The sequence below is a fragment of the Hyaena hyaena genome, unplaced genomic scaffold (genome assembly GCF_003009895.1).
Source record: "Hyaena hyaena isolate Hyena2069 unplaced genomic scaffold, ASM300989v1 scaffold_1841, whole genome shotgun sequence".
Taxonomy (NCBI): domain Eukaryota; kingdom Metazoa; phylum Chordata; class Mammalia; order Carnivora; family Hyaenidae; genus Hyaena; species Hyaena hyaena.
Window position 1 is genome coordinate 97,229 of NW_024082474.1, and position 21,819 is coordinate 119,047.

At 40.9% G+C, this 21,819-nt stretch overlaps 1 protein-coding gene across 1 annotated transcript; it reads left to right on the forward strand.

Annotated features, from left to right (window-relative positions):
• Nucleotides 1–6,344: 6,344 nt before the first annotated feature.
• On the forward strand, nucleotides 6,345–19,301 carry ZFP62 (ZFP62 zinc finger protein). Its single transcript, XM_039224992.1, is given in 2 exon segments — nucleotides 6,345–6,388; nucleotides 15,451–19,301. Coding segments are annotated over 2 exon segments (2,784 nt in total). The 5' UTR covers nucleotides 6,345–6,387; the 3' UTR covers nucleotides 18,234–19,301.
• Nucleotides 19,302–21,819: the final 2,518 nt, after the last annotated feature.

The following is a 21,819-nucleotide window of genomic DNA, read 5'->3' on the forward strand; positions in this document are numbered from 1 at the left end:
ATGACACCTCTAGCTCCCTTGTTTTCGGAGAAGTCTCTCAACACAGTCTGAAAGTGGTGTGAACAGATCTGTCTCCCATTTGCCCTGAAGAACCAAAAATTAAGTCCTCCATTAAGAGCAACCTCGGGCTACACGTAGCACCAGTCCCAGTTCCAGGAAAAGCCTCAGAATGTTCAAGGCTAAAGCCATACTCGGACCGCCCTCAGTTCAGCTGATCAAAAAGAAAAAAGAAACATTCCTATGGTCTGAGTCAAGGCTGGGAACTGCAGATACAAACTGGCCAGTTTCTCACCGCTCGCCTGAACCCCACGTGGGCCCTTTGAACTCACCTCATAATTGGTCATTTTCAAAGGATTCTCAGAAGTCATGATTGGGTCCCACCAAAAATAATGAACACCTCACAGATACTGAATGGTCAAAGCTGTTACCAGGGGTGCTGCTGTACAATTGTAATTGGTGCTTATGTGATGATGCTACATGTGCTATAACACCCCCATCCTTTACTCCTTAAAAACCCTATTCGCTATTGTTCTTTGCTTCACCTTGCTGCCATGACACCGGTAGGCTGGTGAGCCCCTGCTTGAGCTTGTAATAAAGACCCTTTTGTATTTGCATCAGTGCTGGCTCCTTGGAGGTCTCTGGGACTCGGATTCGGGCACGACAGCCCCTGGGCTGGTGATAACTGCTGTTTTTATGTTGCGTCTCCACACAGGCTACTGTCTCTTTAAGGGTGGCAACCCAGCTATCACTCACCCTCCCAGCCTGCCTGGTGTTAGGAGAGCTGATTTTCAAAGTTCCAGGCCCCAAGTTCAACTGTTTTTGCAAACTCAAGCAATTCAGCCCCTCTTTGTTATTTTTTGTTTGTTTTTACTTTTGATTTAAATTTTAGTTAGTTAACATACAGTGCAGTTTTGGTTTCAAGAGTAGAATTCAGTGATTCACCACTCACATACAACAGCCAGTGCTCATCACAAGTGCCCTCCTTAATACCAATCACCCATGTAGCCCATCCTCCCACCGACCTCCCCCATCAACCCTCAGTTTGTTCTGTCTTTAAGAGTCTCTCGTAGTTTGTTTCCCTCTCTTCTCTTCCCCTCATTTCCCCTATGTTCATCTGTTGTTTCTTAAGTCCATGTATGAGTAAAATCATATGGTATTTGTCTTTTTCTGCTGACTTACTTCACTTAGCATAATATACTCTAGTGTGCCCCATGTGAACTCCCTGCTGTGAGGGTCCATTTCTCTCCCTTCTCCTTGCACACAGCTCCCTCACTCCTAAAAGCAGCCTCCTTCCACCTTTCTGAACTTCCTAACCTTCAGCTGCAGCTTCTTCTCCATATTTAGCTGTGGAGTTTGTTATTCCAGTCTTCATATTGCTGTCTGGTTTATTGACTTGGATGTGGATGATATCTGGCTATAAACGTGGGCTGGGGTGAGCTCAGGGTCCCTAGTCCACCATCTTTCCAAGTTCCTCCAATTTTACCCTTTTTGATAGAAAAAAAAAACAAATATTTTTCATTTTTTTAAACTTATGGTGATTTTGCCATACAGAAAAATATTTTACTTTTATGTATATGAATTACTCTTTACTTTATGATTTCTGGATTTTGTGTTATGGTAGAGAAGAATACAAAACACAACCTTCTCCACTCCAATATATCAAAAAAATCTCGTGTGTGTGTGTGTGTGTGTGTGTATGTGTGTGTGGTGTGGGTTTGTTTTGTTTTTCCTAATACTTTTATGGAGGTGGGGGGAAGCAGCAATATTTTTTCTATTACTTTTATGGATTGTTAATGAGGCATATTTTACATCTTGGATAAATCTGGTGTGTACCCTGGTACAAAGACTGAGGTTTAAATCCAACCTTATTTTCCTTTAATGCTTCATAGTTGTCCTTATACGGTCTTTTCCCGCTCATTTGAAATGCTTTTTCAGATGTTAAGTACCTGACTATTTAGGTTTATTTTTAGGCTTTGTGTCTCAGAATTACACTAGCTTGTTAATATGATGTAATAATGCCACCCCTTTTTTTTTCAGGCATTTCCTAGCTAGAAACAATCAATCTCCATTTTTCCACATGAACTTTAAAATCAATTGTGTGTTGCTGAAGGTTTTGTTGCTATTGTTTATTGGGATCATTATAGTTATATATTAATCTAGAGAGACATGAAGTCATTCTGATACCGAATCTTTCCATTCATGCAAATAATGCATCTAAGAATCTTTCCGTAAGTTTAGTTCATCTTTTGCTTTTTTTCATTTTCCAGCTGCAGTAGGAAATAATGATGGTGATGGGTTACATCCTTGTCTGATTCTCTATTCTTCTTGCCAACTATTCCAAGGAAAGTATGGAAAAAGCTTTTGCACACTATTTATTACAGCACTAATTCATAGTTTTTTGAGACTCAGTTGGAAAGAACCTCTTTGCAACAGAAAGACTGGTTAACAACAGAAGAGTTAAGGAGATCATAGTTCAGTATAATATCACAAAGAGTCGTTACATGGAAAATTATATGATATAATATTGGTAAAAACACGATATAAAAATTATAGATATAGTGCTATTACAACCATCTGAAAAACACCTGCAAATTGGCAATAGAAAAGGAAGTTAGATGTTAATAGTGGTTGTCACTAGGTAGCAGGATTAAAAGTGGTCAGGTTTCCTAATTTTTCTTTCTTTTCCAAATTTTACATAGTAAGCTTGATATACATGTTACAATGGGAGGGGAACTTATATTTTAATAATTTGTGACCCAATTCAATGACTAAAAATGGACTTGGAATTAAGCCCCTTTGGGCATAGCTTAACATTAATCTGTACTTGAACTACTTCAAAGGAGGCAGAAGAGCTGAAAAGCAAGAGCAAACCCAGGATGTCATAGCTGTACTTACTGGGTTTTCAGAGCTGCGTTGTCTAATAGAATATGAGTCTTATAAGTGACTTCTATTTTTTGGTATATACACTTAAAAAGTAACAGGTGGAATTCATTTTAATGATATATTTTATTTAACCCAAATAAAACCAAAATATTTCATCATCTAATTAACATTAAAAATATTATTTTACATTCTCTTTTTCTACTAAATCTTATGTATCAGATGTGGATTTTATATTGACAGCACATCTTAATTTAGATTAGCCACATTTCATGAGCTAAATAGCCATATATAAATGATGGCTTTCATATTGATCAGTGCAGATCTACACACTGCTTTGATTTGTAGATATCCATAGGAGACAGGTACTGGAAAAGGGTAATGTGTGTGTAGACACAAGGCCAAACAAAAGGTGCCTAAAGAATGACAAAGCTCATGAAAGAAAAACCATTACTTAAAATAAAAATTACCTTAATTAAGATGATTTATGTGGCTTCCCAATGATCCCTCCCACACACATACACACATTACTTTTCATTGAACAAAACTTCCCAACCTGGACATAAACATTAGGGACCTTGCCTAAAGGGAAAAATCCAGTCTTCCCTGCCATGGGTGGCAGGCTAACTAACACCAACAACCTTTAATCTGATATGTGAATTCTTCTGGTGGCACTGCCTGAAGCAACTTTTTTTATTTTTATTTAAAAAAAATTTTTTTTTATATTTTTATTTTTCTAAGAGAGAGAAACAGCGTGAGCAGGGGAGGGTCAGAGAGAGAGGGAGACGCAGAATCTGAAACAGGCTCCAGGCTCTGAGCTGGCAGTCAGCACAGAGCCCGACGCGGGGCTCGAACCCACGAACCGCGAGATCATGACCTAAGCGAAAGTCGGACGCTTAACCGACTAAGCCACCCAGGCGCCCCTATTTTTTAAATTTCTGAGAGAGAGAGAGAGAGACAGACAGACAGACAGACAGCATGAGCACTGGAAGGTCAAAGAGAGAGGGAGACGCAGAATCTGAAGCAGGATTCAGAGCTGTCAGGACTCTGAGCTGTCAGCACAGAGCCTGACCGAATCCAGAGGGGTTCGAATCCAGGAACCATGAGATCATGACCTGAGCCGAAGTCGGATTCTTAACAGACTAAGCCACCCTGATGCCCTCTGATGCAACTTCTACCCAATGCTGTCCAATAAGGAGGACGTTAACTACATGGGGCTACTGAAATTAAATGTAATTAAAAATTCAGATCTTCAGTGGCACTAGTCACATATCAAGTGCTCTGTATAGCTACATGTTGGCCTGGCTACCGATTGGAGTAGATGTAGGGGGATCAACTCTCAATCCTTAACTCCAGCAAGTGCTTTTGTCTAAAACTGTGCTGGGTGAGAAGGGCCTGGGGCTCTGCTCCTTCCTATGGTCTCCCAGCCGCCTTCATCTCCTCTCACAGAACACACCTTGTAAGGACACAAGTCTAAACCATACAAACTCCCTGACTGGCCTTAAGTTTCCCCTCTAAACTAGAAGGTCTAAGTTTCAGTTTCCCTGGAACTATCGGGCAGCTACACACTGCCCAAGGCCAAAGAAACTGCCCACCACATCACTCCACCACACTACCTTGGCAACGCCCAATCAAGAAAGGCCAGCAACTATAGATAAAACTGTCACCTAATGTTAAAGTTAACCCATTAGGCACTGAACAAGACCCTAGGCTCGCTCTGTAATTGGTTGAATTTAAAAGTACTCTAAAAGTTGGGGCGCCTGGGTGGCTTAGTCGGTTAAGCGTCCGACTTTCGCTTAGGTCATGATCTCGCGGTTCGTGGGTTCGAGCCCCGCGTCGGGCTCTGTGCTGACTGCCAGCTCAGAGCCTGGAGCCTGTTTCAGTCTGTGACTCCCTCTCTCTCTGACCCTCCCCTGCTCACGCTCTCTCTCTCCTAGAAAAAAATTTAAAAAAAAAAAAAGTACTCTAAAAGTTGTAATTGGGTCTTGCCAAAAGTAACAAATATTCTAGACAATGTGTATTGTTAAGCCCGCTGTCAATGATATTGTATAATTATGATTGGATCACTGTTCCCCTGCCACAACTTCTGTAACTCCCCCGTCACAAACCCCATAAAAATCCTACTCTGCCTTTGTTCGGGGCTCTCAGCACGGATCCACTGCGTTGGTGAGGTCTGGGAGCCCAAGCTCGAGCCCGTAATAAAGCCCTTTGCCTTTGCATGCGTGACTTGGTCTCCCCGGTGGTCTCTGGTTGAGGATACTGCGATCTGGGTATAACAACGTCACGCTAGCCCAGACTCTCTGTCGCGTGGAGTTCACTCATGGAGCCATAGGAGATCAAGAACTGATTGCTGCCTGCACCTACATCTATGAAAAATGAAAACCAGACACAGAATTGATGTTGAATACCGGTTCACTTCAGCGATAAGTGAAATTCACCCAAGTACTTTGTTTGAATAACTTGAACTCTTTTTAAAAATCCATCTTCTTAAAAGTTTGCTTCCAAAACATTTCACCCCTAGTCCAAGAACTGATGATTAAAATTTAGCAATATAACGTATCCAGAAAACAATTAACAATTGAGTGAGAAAAATATGTAAACTTCTGATTTCCTTACGAAGATGGCTGATAGAGAAAACAATAAAACTTAAAGCATTTAACTATTTTACATTAGGTTAACAGTGAGAAAGAAAATATTTCAGGTGAGAATAAAAATCCCGTGAGGGACAGAAAATAAAGGTTCAAGGAAAAATCCGGAATGATGTAAATTTTCCGTTAAAAGCGAATGATTAAATTGTGGATTTAGAGTCCATTATATTCGTCTGAAATAAGCGGTTTTGTTTAGAAGTCAGCATTCACAACGTGCCAAAAAATTTTCTTTGCGATTACGTAAATTTAAGATGAAAACTATAAAGATGTTACAAAAAAAAAAAAAAAATCACTTTCAAAGTCCTTCCAGAGATCGGGTCGGGTGCGGTCCCGGGGCGCTTCTGCCGCGCCCAGCGCTCCCACAGTCGAGGCGCTTCGCGGGGCGCTTTTCCACCGCCTAGCCCGCCCCGGGCCGGGCTCTCGGAGGGAGCGGACACAGCCCACCGCCCCGACGCTCGGCTCCGCCTCCTCCCGGGGTCGGTCCCGCGCCGCACTCGTAAGGTGTTCCCTGTTCGGTACAGAGGTCGTGAGGTGTTTATTCTACCTAGCCCCTCATTTGCCTTACTGTCTGTCCCACCCTGGAATATACAGTCCACAAAAACTGGAAGCTTCGCCCGCAGTTTCCTGGGTGCAGCCCCAAGCGCGCTACGAGGCACTGCTGAAACTGGCTTCCTTCCGCGCCCACGCCCTTCGAGCGCACCACGGGTCACGTGCCCGAACAGAGAAATATCATCGAGTCCGTCCTCCGGCCTCCCAGAGAGGACTCGGAAGTGCCCTGGAGCCAGAGCGGGCCCTTCCGGCCGGGCCGTCCGCGCTTTTGTCCCGCCGGCGGCTGGGCTCCCGCGGCGCCGCCACAGCCAGTACGTGAGTCCGCGGCCGCCCGCGCTCCCGCCCCTGGCCCACGCCTGCCACGCCCTCCCCTTAGTGGCCAAGTCTTGGCTGCCCCTCGGGTCTCGGGCGGGTTTTGGAGGGAAGCGTTTCCCCCTCTCTAGATACACGTTAGAGATTCCCTGTATTCCCCCACCCTCAGAAGGCACGTTCCAGGGGAGTGGAGCGGAGGGAAAACCTCAGGCCAGCCGAGGGGTGTGGGGCGTGCCCGTGGAACAGGCTGGTCTCTCTGTGGGCCCAACTCCGGCCTTCAGAGCGTCCAGGGCCGGGTTGGCGTTTCCCACTGTCCGGAGAAAGGCTGGGGCCTGGCTCTTGTCTTTCTTTCCTGTTCGCTGCTTTCTCGGGCCGGAGGGGAGCCCTGGACATGAGCCCTTTAAAATAATCCCCTTGGTGTGCACGCCTTGTAGTTAAGTTTGGCCCTAGGACGTGAGAGTGATTAGGAACGTTAGAGGGACCCCCTAGGGCTGATCTGCTTCAGTACGCGCCCCCCCCACCCCCCGGCCCCCGCTTTCTTCCCATATTTGGGGAGACGATATTGAGAGGCTCCTGCTACAGGTGCAGATCGAGCCCCGGGGAGGCGCTTCCAGACCCATGCTCTGGGGAAACTCACCCGTGTACAGACTGGGGTACGACCGAAGGAGGCGGCTTGCCTTGGGCTCTGAAAGTAAGGAGTTGACTAGGTAGGGAAAATATGGAAGAAGCTCCTAGACTCCGGGTCAACTGGGATGTGAAACATGAACGGGAAGTGCGAGGGCTGGGTGTGCTGCTCTAAAACGTTTAGACTAGGTAGCCACTAGGGTGTTTTCTTTACGAAAGCCCGAGGGTTTTGTTTTGTTAATACATTTTTAAATATGTTTACTAATGTATTTAATACTTTCATGGTTTAGACGTTTAAAATATAAGCAGTTACTAGTGAAAAGGTTTGCTCCCGCTCAGTCATCTTCCTATGCCCAGACTCCACACAGTAACATTTGTGAGTATTGAGTGTAACCATCCAGTTTGTTTATGCAAATATTGGCGACTGTGAATGTAGTTAGGTCCCCTTTTTTCACATAGGTGGTAGGGTATGCTCCAAAGTTCTGTCTCCTTGCTTTTTTCTTCATGATGTATTTTAGGTATCGTCAGAATACTAAGAGCTTTTAAAACAGCAACAAAACAGCACTCTGGTAACCGATGGGCTATTGTTTGGGTGTTTTGAATATTCCATAATTTTTTAGATCTATTTGGAGCCATTTGGGTTGTTTTCAATTTTTTTTACTTCATCAGTGGTGCAGTCTTCTACTAGGACATCTTTTAGCAAGAGTTTTTATTCATTTTTTGTTTTGTTTTTTATTATAGTTTATTGTCAAGTTGGTTTCCATAAAACACCGAGTTATCATCCCAACAAGTGCCCTCCTCCATGCCCATCACCCATTTTCCCCTCCCCCACCCCCAGCAAAGGTTTTTAAAGAAGAGATCAGTCAAAATAATTTGTTTTATATTAACTCAGGCAGTTATTGATTAGTTGTTAAATATGCCAAATCATTATTGTAACAGTTAGTGTAGAGTGTTTAAAGAACAAATAAAACCAAGTAGGTTTTCTCTCCTGGATCTTGTATTTATGATGATTAGCCTTAGGCTAGCCTAATAATCATTCTGTTAATGACACCCTTCTAGCCAGTCTCTGTCCATTTAGCTTCAGAAAATCTCTCAGTCTCCCTTTCAGAATCTCCTTTGTTTATCTTTTTCCTCAGGATGACTAGAAATCTCTTCACCACTACCAGGTATGAGAATGTTCTATTTCATTTTTTACTTGAAGGAAAAATTACCTTTAATCCATATTTCTACTTTTAAATAAGAGAACCAACCCATGTTAACCATTTACAATGCTGATATTCATAAACTAAATGCAGTAATAACAAAGGACACACCATATTCTCTCTGTTTTCATCTGTACTTCTTGATTCCATCTTTCATCAGTCTCATTCTCCAATTTCCTAGGTGTTCTTTTTTCTGAATTGATAAGCATTTTGTGCTCATATATCTTGTTTTTTTGGTCATTTCCAAGCCAAATATATAAGAAGAATTTAAGGTACAGAATCCAGGTATGACACTTGATGACAAATAGACTTGTGGAATATGTTTGGTAATCTGGAGATCTAGAGTAGCTGTTGATGCATTGCTCATTACAGCCCGTTCATAGGCAGGACCTTTTGGCCAGAGTAAGCCACAATTCGTATGAGTTGTCCAGTCTTGTAAAAGGGGCTTCTGACTCTTCTGGGCAGGGACAGCAAGAATTAAGGGCAGGCTTTTACACTGTGCAGAGGCTTTTTTGGGCATTGATAGAACATAAACAACAAGTATGGAGGAGTCCAGAGGTGGTAGGGTGTGTAATTTGGAAGAAGCAGATGGCATTCTAAAGCTAGCACTTTTGACTGATGTAACCAGGCTGTTGGGTCATGCTTCCTGCCGACAACTAGAGAGAACATTGAGAGGAATTTCCCATCCAGTTTGTAGAACTGTTAAGAAATTAAGCCTTTCCAGCCCACTCTATGCAGGAGTTGTACTTTTAGGGTGATTATTTTCTAGTGTCAGAATGTATGATGTGACTTAGCCAACACATCAGTCATTTTTTTTAAGTTGTTAAAGTCCGTTAGTTAACATACAGTGTAATATTAGTTTCAGGTATACAATTTAGTGATTCAGCACTTCCATACATCACCCTGTGCTCATCATGACAGGTGCAAGCCCCATCATCCCTCCATCCTCCCATTCCCTCCCCCCTCCCCCCTTTGGTAACCACCCCAGTTTGTTTTCTTTAATTAAGAGTCTGTTTCTTGAGTTGTCTCTGTCTTTCTTTCTCTCTCCCTCTCTGTTTCTCTTTCTCTCTCTCTTGTCCCTTTGCTTATTTGTTTTGTTTCTTAAATTCCACATAGGAAAGAAATCATGGTATTTATCTTTCTCTGACTGATTTATTTCACTTAGCATAATACTCTAGTTACATCCACATAATGCAAATGACAAGAATTCATTCTTTTTTATGACTGAGTAGTATTCCATTGTATATGTACACCACATCTTTATCCATTCATCAGTGGACAGACACTTGGGCTGTTTACATAATTTGGCTATTGTAGATAATGCTGTTATAAACTTGAGGATGCATGTATCCCTTTGAATTAGTATTTTTGTATTCTTTGGGTAAATACCTAGTACTGCAATTGCTGGATCATAGAGCAGTTCTCTTTGAAACGTTTTGAGGAACCTCCATACTATTTTCCAGAGTGGCTGCACCAGTTTGCCTTCCCACCAACAATGCAAAAATGTTCCCTCTTATCCACATCCTACCCAACATCTTTTGTTGCTAATTTTAGCCATTCTGACTGATGTAAGGTAGTATCTCATTGTGGTACTGATTTTTATTTCCCAGATAATGAATGATGTTGAGCATCTTTCATGTGTCTGTTGGCCATCTGTATGTCTTCTTTGGAAAAATGTCTGTTCATGTCTTCTGCCCATTTTTTAATTGGATTATTTGTTTTTTGGATGTTTAGTTTTATAAATTCTGTATATGTTTCAGATACTAAGCTTTTATCCATACAGAGGTCATTTGCAAATACTCTTCTATTCTGTAGGTTGCCACTTAGTTCTGTTGATTGTTTCCTTTACTATGCAGAAGCTTTTTATCTTGATAAAGTCTCAATAGTTTATTTTTGCTTTCATTTTCCTTGCCTCTGGAGATCCATCTAGAAAGAAGTTGCTATGGCCGATGTCAAAGATGTTACTACCTGTGTTTTTCTTTAGGATTTTTGTGATTTCCTGTCTCATATTTAGGTCTTTCAAATCCATTTTGAAATTATTTTTGTATGTGGTGTAAGAAAGTGGTCTACATTCATTCTTTTGCACACTGCTGTCTAATTTTCCTAACACTATTTGTTGAAGAGATTGTCTTTTCCCCTTTGGAAAATATTTCCTGCTTTGGTGAAGATTAATTGACCATATAATTGTGTGTTCATTTCTGGGTTTTGTATTCTGTTCTGCTGATCTGTGTGTCAGTTTTTGTGCCAGCATCATAACTGTTGTCCCTTGGAGCTTTTTAATATACCTTCAAGTCCAGAATTGTGATGCCTCTACCTTTGCTTTTCTTTTTCAAGGTTGTTTTGGCTATTCAGGGTCTTTTGTGGTTCCATACAGATTTTGGGATTGTTTGTCCTAGCTCTGTGTAAAATGCTATATTTTGATAGGGCACATGAGTCTTCTTGATTGGCTTATAATAACCTCCTCCCAGACTTCAGGACTCAGTTCTCTCTCTGGTCTTTTTTCCTTTTAATTTTTTTATTATAAAAAGATTTAAACATACAAGAAAGTAAAATAGGACAATGAATTCCATACACCCATAGATCAGCTTTAATAATTATTTTGATTCTGCTACATTTGTTTCGCTTTTCCCTTTGTATTTTTTCTTTATTAAAGTTTTTTAAAGGAAATTTCAGACATCATGCCATTTTATTCTAACATACTTTCAGCCTACAAAAAAAATTGACACTTCTAACATAACCACAGTGGTATTATCATACCATCCTAAATTAATTCTGATTCCTTGATATTATCTAACAAAGTTTGGCAAATTATTGGGTGATGCATTCTCATAGGTGCTGAGTCATCAGGATGCCACTTCTGGAAGCACATAATAACCACCATTGGTGATACTAATTTACAACAGTTGGCCAAGACATTGTCTAATTTCTCTACTGTGTAATTACCATTTTTCCCTTTCAGTCTGGGCTAAATATTTTAAGATCATGCATATGTACTGCTCCTTCTCAAAATTTCCCCCTAGCTTTAGAATCCATCTCCCCTGATCCAGTCTTTGCTCTGAGAGTTGCAGAATACTATTTTTTTTTCCAGCTCTACTGTTTTCCACATATATACCAACTGCCCCTGGCATTCTGCTATAAGTAAGCCACTTCTCTCCCATTTATGTATGGGCTCATGAAATCCTATTTTCAATGGTGTGTAATTCATTACTGTACATAATTATTATGGAGCCAAAATTGTGTGGCCAGGCTGGCTTGTGGTCTTATGATATACACTGTCATTTAAAAAAAAAAAAAATTATGTTTATTTATTTTTGAGAAAAAGAGAGAGCATTAGCAGGGGAAGGGCAGAGAGAGAGGGAGACACAGAATCTGAAGCAGGCTCCAGGCTCTGAGCTGTCAACACAGAACCCAATGCAGAGCTCGAACTCACAAACCTTAAGATCATGACCTGAGCTGAAGTTGGACGGTTAACCAACTGAGCCACCCTGGTGCCCCTACATACCCTGTCATTTTTAAGCATCTCCTTACTTGTTGGCATAACAAGATGCCCCAGCTCACCTTCTGTGTATCCTACCCTAGCCCAGCATCTGCCATTTCTCTGAGGAGCTCTGTTTCCTTTTAGTAGGTAGTAGTCGTAGAGACTAAGAACAGCGTGCTGGATGTGCTTATTACTGCTAAGATATTTTTTGTTTCTTGGCTTTTCAGCAGAGAGCTAGGGACTATGTATGCCTACTTGTGAATACACAGACATGTGCACACACCCACATACACACACACATACATAATTTAGAAATCATGAAATCACACTGATCTCTAATTCATCCCCACAGGTCTTTCTTGCCTTCTCCTTGTCCGTATTTTTTGTCTCTTCTTCCTCCAGGAGAGCCTTGGCTTGCAACTAAGTCAGTAACACATTTACTTGGTCCCCTACCACATCTAAAATTGTTTCAAAATTACTTTGCCAACGGGGCACCTGGGTGGCTCAGTCAGGTAAGCTTCTGACTTCAGTGCAGATCATGATCCCATGGTTTGTGAGTTCGAGCCCCACATTAGGCTTTCTGCTATCAGCACTGAGCTTGCTTTGAATCTTCTCTCTCCCTCTCTCTCTGGCGCTCCCCCACTTACACTCTCTCTCAAAAATAAATAAACATTAAAAAATAATAAAAATTAAAAAAATTACTTTGCCCACACCTTTGCAGAAGACAAGCCTGTTTAAAAAGTGTTGTTTTCAGCTCTTCCCCACCACTCCCTCCAGCCTTTCCAAGACTGAAGGTATATAGTACATGGTCACATATTATGTGATAATCGTGTGCCTAAGTTACATAGGTTAGTTGTTTGTTTCTTTTTGTTCCCTTGCTATGGTTACATTATTCCTATAAAACACAGATGAGTTCATTTGTTTCCATTTGCTTTCTGGTTTAGCTGGTTTTCCTTTTTGTAATTCTCATTTATTGAATTTTATTCTTTGAATATGCAGCACATTATCATGCTTCCATAAGTAAAATCTGCAAAATGCTGTACTTAGAGTATCTCTCTTCCCTATCATTTTGCACTGTTCTCCGTACTCCTCCACTTATAGGTAATGGGGCTTTACTGATTTCTGGCTTCTCTCATTACTGTAAAGTTAAGCAGGTATATACTCATTTATTTATTTTTCTTCCTTACATAAAATGTAGCATGTATGCTTTTTTTTCTCTCTACATTGTATCCTGGAAATTGATCCCTTTCAATCAATTTATAGTTTTTTTTTGTTTTGTTTTGTTTTAGTACTTCATTGTGATTATGTGTCATAGTTTATTTAACTGATCTTCTATGCTTGGATGTTAGGTAGTTTTCCAAATTCTGTAGATATAAATAATGCTACCATGAATAGCTTTGTGCACATATGCTTTTTTGTATTGTTGGAAGTGGATCTTCAGTATAAATTCCTAGATGGGAGTTCTGGATTGAAGTATAAATGCACACAGTTGTGTCAGATATTGGCAAATGCCCCTCAACAGAGGTTATGCCAATTTGCATTCCCATTAATATATGAGAGTGCCTGTTTCCACCATAGCCTCGCTGACAGAGTGTATTGTCAAGCTTTTAATATGACAGATGAGAAATGGTATCTTAGTGTAGTTCTCATTTGCATTTCTCTTATAAGTGACATTGAAAACATGTTTAAGGGACATTTTAGTATTTCTTTTTGTGAATTGTTTGTGTCTCTTGCACACTTTTCTATAGGAATTTTAGTCTATATTTTTCAACTTTTGAAAATTTGTAGGAGAGGTATTAGCCCCTATATATGATGCACATTGTAAATATTTTCTTTCATTTTTGCCATTTCTCAATTTTGCTTATAGCATTTTTGCCATGTAATTTGTATTTATAAAATTTATCAATCCTTTCTTATTGTAGATGATTCACAGTTTGAAAACTTTTTCTGTAATCATATTATAGAAACTTTCATTCATGTTTCCTTCTAGTATTTGTATGGCATCACATTTTTATAATTAGTGCTCTGCTGCATTTGGAATTTATTCTTGAGTTTAAGTTATAAAGAATGAATCTGGCTTTATCTTTTTCCAAATGGTTTTCTAGTTGTTCAACATATTCTAAATAGTGCCTCAGTAATTTGATCCGATATTTTTATATGCTTGATTTTTGTAATTAAGTGTAATTAAGACTGTTTCTGGACTTTCTGTTCTATTCCATTTGTCCATACACTGGTAGCATGCTGCATTAGTTATAGAGGCTTTTTGGTATATTTTAATACCTAATATGGCTAGTTCCCCCTTATAGCCCTTCCTTTTCTGTTTTTTTTTTTTGCTAGCAATTTTTGTGTTTATTTATTTTTTTTAACTTTAGGTAGGCTCCATGCTCAATGTGGGGCTTGAACTCATGACCCCAAGACCAAGTGTGCTCTACCAGCCAGGTGCCCCTTTTATGTTTATTTTAGAGGATTTGGCTTTATGGCTATAGGAACTTGAACATCTTTCTTTCTCAGGTTTGAAGATGAGTAGAGGCAGATGGGCCAAGGCCAAAGGGAATGAATGGAGCATGGTCCCTGATAAAAGATGTGTTGCAGTTGATGGTTATGGAATACTGCCTGCCCAGTAGCCCTCGCATTTCAGCAACATGAACTATTCTGCCCAAAGTAGTAGAGACAAAGTAGTAGAGTGCTTTCAAGAGGAACAAAGAATCCCTGCTTGAGCCCTAAAATCTGTTTTAGGAAGGAGTTTGCCTTTCCTGAGTCCTGTGCTTTATACCCAGGTTCCAACCTTAATCAAATAACCTGACGTCACTAAGAAGTAATAATTATTCACGTAACACTTACCAAGTAGCCAGCATTGTTCACAACACTTCATATATGTTATCTCATTTAGTGTTCATGCCAACCCCATTGCCCTCATTTTACAGATGAGGAAACTGGCACAAAGAGGTTAAATCACTTTCTTGAGGTCATTTGATTAAGTATTTGAATCCAGGTAGTAGTATTTCCTTTGCTTGTAGGTTTGTATTTTAGCTTCTCATCTTTGATATGTCTGACTGCTTTTAGCTTGTTCATAACGTGGAAATGATGCATCTTTGCCTGGCAGGCTGGATGGAGCATGCTCTTCCTTGTAGAATTCCTCCCTGACTGCCTACTTCCCAGGGTCAGGTGTTCCTTGGAGGGAGAGTCCAGGAGGCCAAACCAACTCCAAGAAGCTGCGGTTTGATTTCTTTCTCATGTCTTTCATGACTGTCTTCATGTTTCCATTACCATCTCCCCAATACCTCCACCTAGGTCTTCTCTTCTTTTAGCTTTGTCTGTTTAGTTTTGCTGATTATGTCTTCTTAACTTTTGTCTTACTAATCTTTCTGTTTCATCTTATTCAGGAAGAATAAGAGATTTCTTCTAACCTCTGATTGTTTTTTCATGACTAGGTGATAGTTTCCAAAAACCAGTCAACATCTGTGGTTCTGTACATTATTTCAACCCATTTCGGTTGCTCTCCTGCTAAACTCTTATGCAAGAATAGAAAAACTCTTTTTTCCATTGAATATCCAAGGCTGTAACATTTTAACGTCAGCTCCACAGGGGTAGAAATTTTGGCATGTCCCCTTTTGTATCCCCTGAAGTTAAAAATGGTACCTATCACACAGCATGCAGTCAATAAATATTTGTCAAGTGAATGAGTGAATTTGGATGTAACTCTTCCAGTTTCTTCTAAACAAAGTGAACAGGTATCATTTTCATTTTCTTGGTTTAGTGTCACATTTGAAGACGACGGGGACTGAGGATGAGGAATCAACTGAAAAGTATGAAAATGATAGAAATGCAGAATCTGCATGGCCAAAAGCAGAAGGTTTTCACAAGGATCATATGCAGGAATCTAAGGTTGGTGAAACTTGTGATTGGAATAGCAAGGTAGAGAGTCAATTGGAAAATCCAGAGAGAAAAAGGAGGATGGAAGACAAAAGTGGCGCCGGGGAAAAGATGGGCAAAGCCAACAACACAGCAGATATAAAGATGGAACAGGAAGATGAAGCATCTGAGAAAAGCTTACATTCAAGATCAAAACTTGTTATACACCAGACTGTCCCTATAGAACAGATAAGCAGTGAACGAGACAAAAGTGTGGAGAACCTTAATGGAAACTCTCATCCTGGTCTGCAGCAGAAAAACAGTGCTCTTAAGAAATCACACAGATGTGAGGAGTGTGGGAAATCATTCAAATACAATTCCCGCCTTGTTCAACATAAAATTATGCACACTGGGGAAAAACGCTATGAGTGTGATGACTGTGGAGGGGCTTTCCGGAGCAGCTCAAGTCTTCGAGTCCACAAACGGATCCATACTGGGGAGAAGCCGTACAAGTGTGAGGAATGTGGGAAAGCCTACATGTCGTACTCCAGCCTTATAAACCACAAAAGCACCCACTCTGGAGAGAAGAACTGTAAGTGTGATGAGTGTGGGAAATCCTTCAATTACAGCTCTGTTTTGGACCAGCATAAGAGGATCCACACAGGGGAGAAGCCCTATGAATGTGGTGAGTGTGGGAAGGCTTTCAGGAACAGCTCTGGTCTCAGAGTCCATAAAAGGATCCACACAGGGGAGAAGCCCTACGAATGTGACATCTGTGGGAAAACTTTCAGTAATAGCTCTGGCCTTAGGGTCCACAAAAGGATCCACACAGGCGAGAAACCTTATGAATGCGATGAGTGTGGAAAGGCCTTCATTACTTGCAGAACACTTCTAAACCATAAAAGCATCCACTTTGGAGATAAACCTTATAAATGTGATGAGTGTGAGAAATCGTTTAATTATAGTTCTCTCCTCATTCAGCATAAAGTCATCCACACTGGAGAGAAACCTTATGAATGTGATGAATGAGGGAAGGCCTTCAGGAACAGCTCAGGCCTTATAGTGCACAAAAGGATCCACACGGGAGAGAAACCTTACAAGTGTGAGGTCTGTGGTAAAGCATTCAGCTATAGCTCAGGCCTCGCAGTTCATAAAAGCATTCACCCTGGGAAGAAAGCTCATGAATGTAAGGAGTGTGGAAAATCCTTCAGCTATAACTCACTTCTTCTTCAGCATAAAACCATTCACACTGGAGAGAGACCTTACATATGTGATTTGTGTGGGAAAACATTTAGAAACAATTCAGGCCTCAAAGTCCACAGGAGGCTTCATACTGGGGAAAAACCATATAAGTGTGATGTGTGTGGGAAAGCCTATATCTCACGCTCTAGCCTTAAAAACCACAAAGGAATCCATCTTGGGGAGAAGCCCTATAAATGTAGCTATTGTGAGAAATCTTTCAATTACAGCTCCGCCCTTGAACAACATAAAAGGATTCATACAAGGGAGAAACCTTTTGGGTGTGATGAGTGTGGAAAAGCCTTCAGAAATAATTCAGGCCTTAAAGTACATAAACGGATCCACACTGGGGAGAGACCTTACAAATGTGAAGAATGTGGGAAAGCCTACATCTCACTGTCAAGCCTTATAAATCATAAAAGTGTACACCCTGGGGAAAAGCCCTATAAGTGTGATGAGTGTGAAAAAGCTTTCATCACATACCGAACCCTTATAAACCACAAAAAAATCCATCTTGGGGAGAAGCCCTACAAATGTGATGTATGTGAGAAATCTTTTAATTACACCTCACTGCTTTCTCAACACAAAAGGGTCCACACTAGAGAGAAACCTTATGAATGTGACAGGTGTGAGAAGGTCTTCAGAAACAACTCAAGCCTTAAAGTGCATAAAAGAATCCATACGGGGGAGAAGCCCTATGAATGTGATGTGTGTGGAAAAGCCTACATCTCACACTCAAGCCTTATTAACCATAAAAGTACCCACCCTGGCAAGACTCCCTACACATGTGATGAATGTGGAAAAGCTTTTTTCTCAAGCAGAACTCTATTAAGCCATAAAAGAGTCCATCTTGGGGAGAAACCCTTCAAATGTGTTGAGTGTGGGAAATCTTTCAATTACAGTTCACTCCTTTCTCAACACAAGCGGATCCACACAGGGGAAAAACCTTATATATGCGATAGGTGTGGAAAGGCATTCAGGAACAGCTCAGGCCTCACAGTGCATAAAAGGATTCATACAGGCGAGAAACCCTATGAATGTGATGAGTGTGGGAAGGCATATATCTCACATTCAAGTCTTATTAACCATAAAAGCGTCCACTGTGGGCAGCAGCCCTATAATTGTGAGTGTGGAAAATCCTTCAATTACAGATCAGTTCTTGACCAACACAAAAGGATCCACACTGGAAAGAAGCCATACCGATGTAATGAGTGTGGGAAGGCTTTCAATATCAGATCAAATCTCATCAAGCATAAAAGAACGCATACTGGAGAGGAATCTTTAAATGTGACAAATGTGGGAAGTCACAGTGACACATCACAGAAGAGAACTCATGATGGAGGGAATGCTGTGGATGGGACCAGGATGAGCATATCTATAGGAGGCAGAGCTTACCAAGTCTCAACTCAAATGGAAGAAAAACCTTATGAATGTATGAATATCATATGAATATGAGGTATTTGTTCATGGCTTATAATTTACATAGTATAAATGAAACTGAGTACTCTTCAGTATGATCTTCAATCATAGCAAGGAAGTCTACAATGTCAAGTAGTTGAGCCTTTATGGAACACAAAATAGTTTATACTGGGAATAAAACCTATCAAAGTGACAATATTTGAAAATCCTTCAAAATAAGCAGACATTTCTGGACATGAAGCATATGGATGAGGAAAGGACTTTGCTTAGAAGTCATATAGTCACCATCAGAAAGTTCATATTTGGTTAAATTCTGTGATAGAAATAGGGGAAATTCAGCTATAGCTTTGAGTCCCAATTATACATTGGTCAGTGGAAAAAATACAAGAAGGGCCTCCAACAGGCAGATTCAGAGTGAGATAGGCTTCAGGGGATATATATTCAAGAGTAGTGATCGTCAAGTGTAAGTTTGATATAATTGAATAATTTGTGAGGGGTGATGGTGACAAATTTTTAAACAAAATTGGGTTTTGTTGTAGGAAGAGTGGAAAGTGTAGACCTGAATCTAGCAGTAAATAGAGTCGTTAAAAATGCAAGCTGATTGGATTATACTGTTATAATATGTTGGTTCAATGGAGAAAACTTTAAAAATTTCAAATGAGCCCCCTCAATGAATGATGAAGTGTGATCACACATTGTGCTACAAATAAAAGTTCCTACCATAGACAGAAATTCAGCACATTGCATAATTAATGGAAAAGGTCTTCAACATGAATTTGTACCTGCACAAAAATAATTGACTCAGGGATTCCTATGAATAGGAATGCTGAGAAGGTCATTTTATTGCAAGAGCTAAAAAGCTGAGTAGCTATTGATAATAGAGGGATTGGAGGAAATTGATGCTTCTTAATAATCCTGTTAAATGTTTGATTGTTTTGGAATGTATTATTGTAAAGATTTCATGCACCACATGTGTATTGTCTGTTGTAAAATGTTATGAATACTATGTTCAGGGCTCACTCTGTCTTGGCCATGAAGAGCCAGATGGTTCTGGTGAGGTAAGGTGTAATTCCAATAAAGAAATTCTTCAAAAATAAACAGACTCTGACTGAATTTAGATGGAGCAGTATGGCAGAGAAAACCATTTGTGTGTCATATCTTTGTGGGGTAAGTTAGACCATATCCAACTCAGGGAGGGCAGCAGGGGACTTATACCACGGGGCTAGTAGCTCAGGTTTCACAAGAAATTAGGTGGTGCCTCCACCAGGAGAAGTGCAAAATGGATTGGTCTTCATACTGAGGCTGGATCATAGCTCCTGGGAATGGGCGGGCTGTGGGACTGATGTGTCACCACACAGAAATAGTTCTCTTGGGAACAGATAGAATTTAACAAAATATTTATGTTACAGGTAACTAAAAGGGTCAAAGGAGAGTCTAATGAGAGTTAGGTAAGCTGTTGAAGAATACTCCAGGTGAGGCCTGTCTATTGAGGCTGAATTCTAGTCCTGTCTTTCTGGCTCTGAAATCCACTCTCTTTACAAGAGAGTAGTCTCTAGCAAGATAGTTTCCTAAGCTTTCTAGGATTTGTCTCTCACCCTGCTCTAGCCTCATGCCTCACTCTAGTACAGTTCTTTCACTTTGTCTCCAGGCCTCCACCAGTAAGTTTTGATGGAAGGAAGAGGAATGGGGCTAGGAAAAGGAGAAGGAAAGACCATTTATGCCACTCAATGCCACTTTGGATTGTCACAACCACACTTGTTCTCAGTCCTTCTGTACATGGAACACTGGCAAGCTTGACCCTCTCCATAGACTTGGATTCATTTATTCAGGAAATACTCATTGAGGATCTGGCAGGTATAATCCTCTGTCCTAGGAACTAGGCAGCAGCAGTAAATAAAGGATAAAGGTAATAAAGGTAAGGGAGAAAGTCCACAAGCAAAGCTACACTAATGGATGCTGAACTAAATTGCATTGCTCAGAGGAAAGTGACCACCACCAACGGGGAAGAGGGAGGCAGCGGTGATATTTGGGTGGGACAATTGAATTAAAGAGGGAGGGGTGGATGGGCTGCCTGGTTGGCTCAGTCGAGTAAGCATCTGACTCTTGATTTTGGCTCATAGTTTGTGAGTTCAAGCTCCACATTGGGCTCTGCACTGACAGTGTGGAGCCTGCTTAGAATTCTAGGTCTCTCTCTGTCCCTACCCCCTCAAGAAATATTTACCAAAAAAAAAAAAAAAAAGAGGAGTGATTAAAGCATCAGAAAAGCTCACACATCCTCTAAAGTGGCTGGTGGCTCCAGGGTTGGTGCATAGTGGGAGGAAAGGGAAGCCATAGACTATCAATTCCAAGGAGTCACCAGGTATCTTTCATTTACCTAAGGCCACCAGTTTCTTGATCCCCTCCCCTCCCACCCACCTACTTGAACTCCACTTGGACCTAATGTACCACCTACTATTGGGAAAGAAACAGGTGAAATAATAAGGGAGGGGATGGCTACCATTCAAATGGGGATTCTGAGTGCCCCAGCCCACTAAGCACTGGGATACACTCCTACTGAGGCCTCCATTGAGTCTGACCCACAGAAAATGGGCTGCAGGGCCTCTTGGACTGGACCTTAATTCCACCTGGGACCAGATAACATGATACTCAAGCTGATCTCAGATAAGGAGGGGTCTTTGAGTTTTCAGTTGTCCCAGGTGGACTTTGTGGTGCAACTGCACCCGTCTAGGCTCACCTCAGGACTAGAGCTCATGTAGGGAACACCATCTTCCACCTTTCCAGAGAAAATACTGTATGTGCAAGAAGGAAATTAAACTTGCCAATTATAGGTAAATCAAAAGACTAATTTTTAAAAAGGTAGTGTCTGGGGCATCTGGGTTGCTCAGTTGTTAAACGTCCTACTTCGTCTCAGGTCATGATCTCATGGTTTGTGGGTTCAAGCCCTGTGTCAGACTCTTGAGTTGTTGGCACAGAGCCCAAAGCCTGCTTTGGATTCTGTGTCTCCCTCTTCTCTGCCTCTACCCTGCTCACACTCTGTCTCTCTGTTTCTCAAAAAATCAATAAACATTAAAAAATTAAATAAAAATAAAAAGGTAGTGTCTAATTCAAAGGGCTAAAGCTAGAATTGAAATGTTGGACAATAGTAGGCAAATTGGAAGCTGGAAGATCTGCCTAAAAGTGACCTAAAATGGTTATATTATTTCTGAGGAGGTCAAGATTCTTCTTAACTCTGGATTTTAAGTTAACTATGTGTGGCAAAATGTCATGGGCAAACACTAGAAGGATAGAAATAAAGTGTGTATATATGTATGTGTGTATATATACACACACACTGATCTGGACTGGAAAATCTCAAAGTCTGTAAGGGAAAAGCCAACACTAAAAAGGCAAGGCAGTACCTTCTGGTAAAGGTAGGCTATATTGTCTGGGTCAATTTCATACCAACAACAGTGAAAAAATTCATTTTTTAAAGTTTATTTATTAGACAGTGTATGTGCAGGTGCAAATGGTGGAGGGGTAGAGAGAGGGAGAGAATCATAAGGCGGCTTTGCACTCAATGTGGTGACCCACATGGGGCTCAGTCTCACTAACCAGATCGGGACCTGAGCTGAAATTA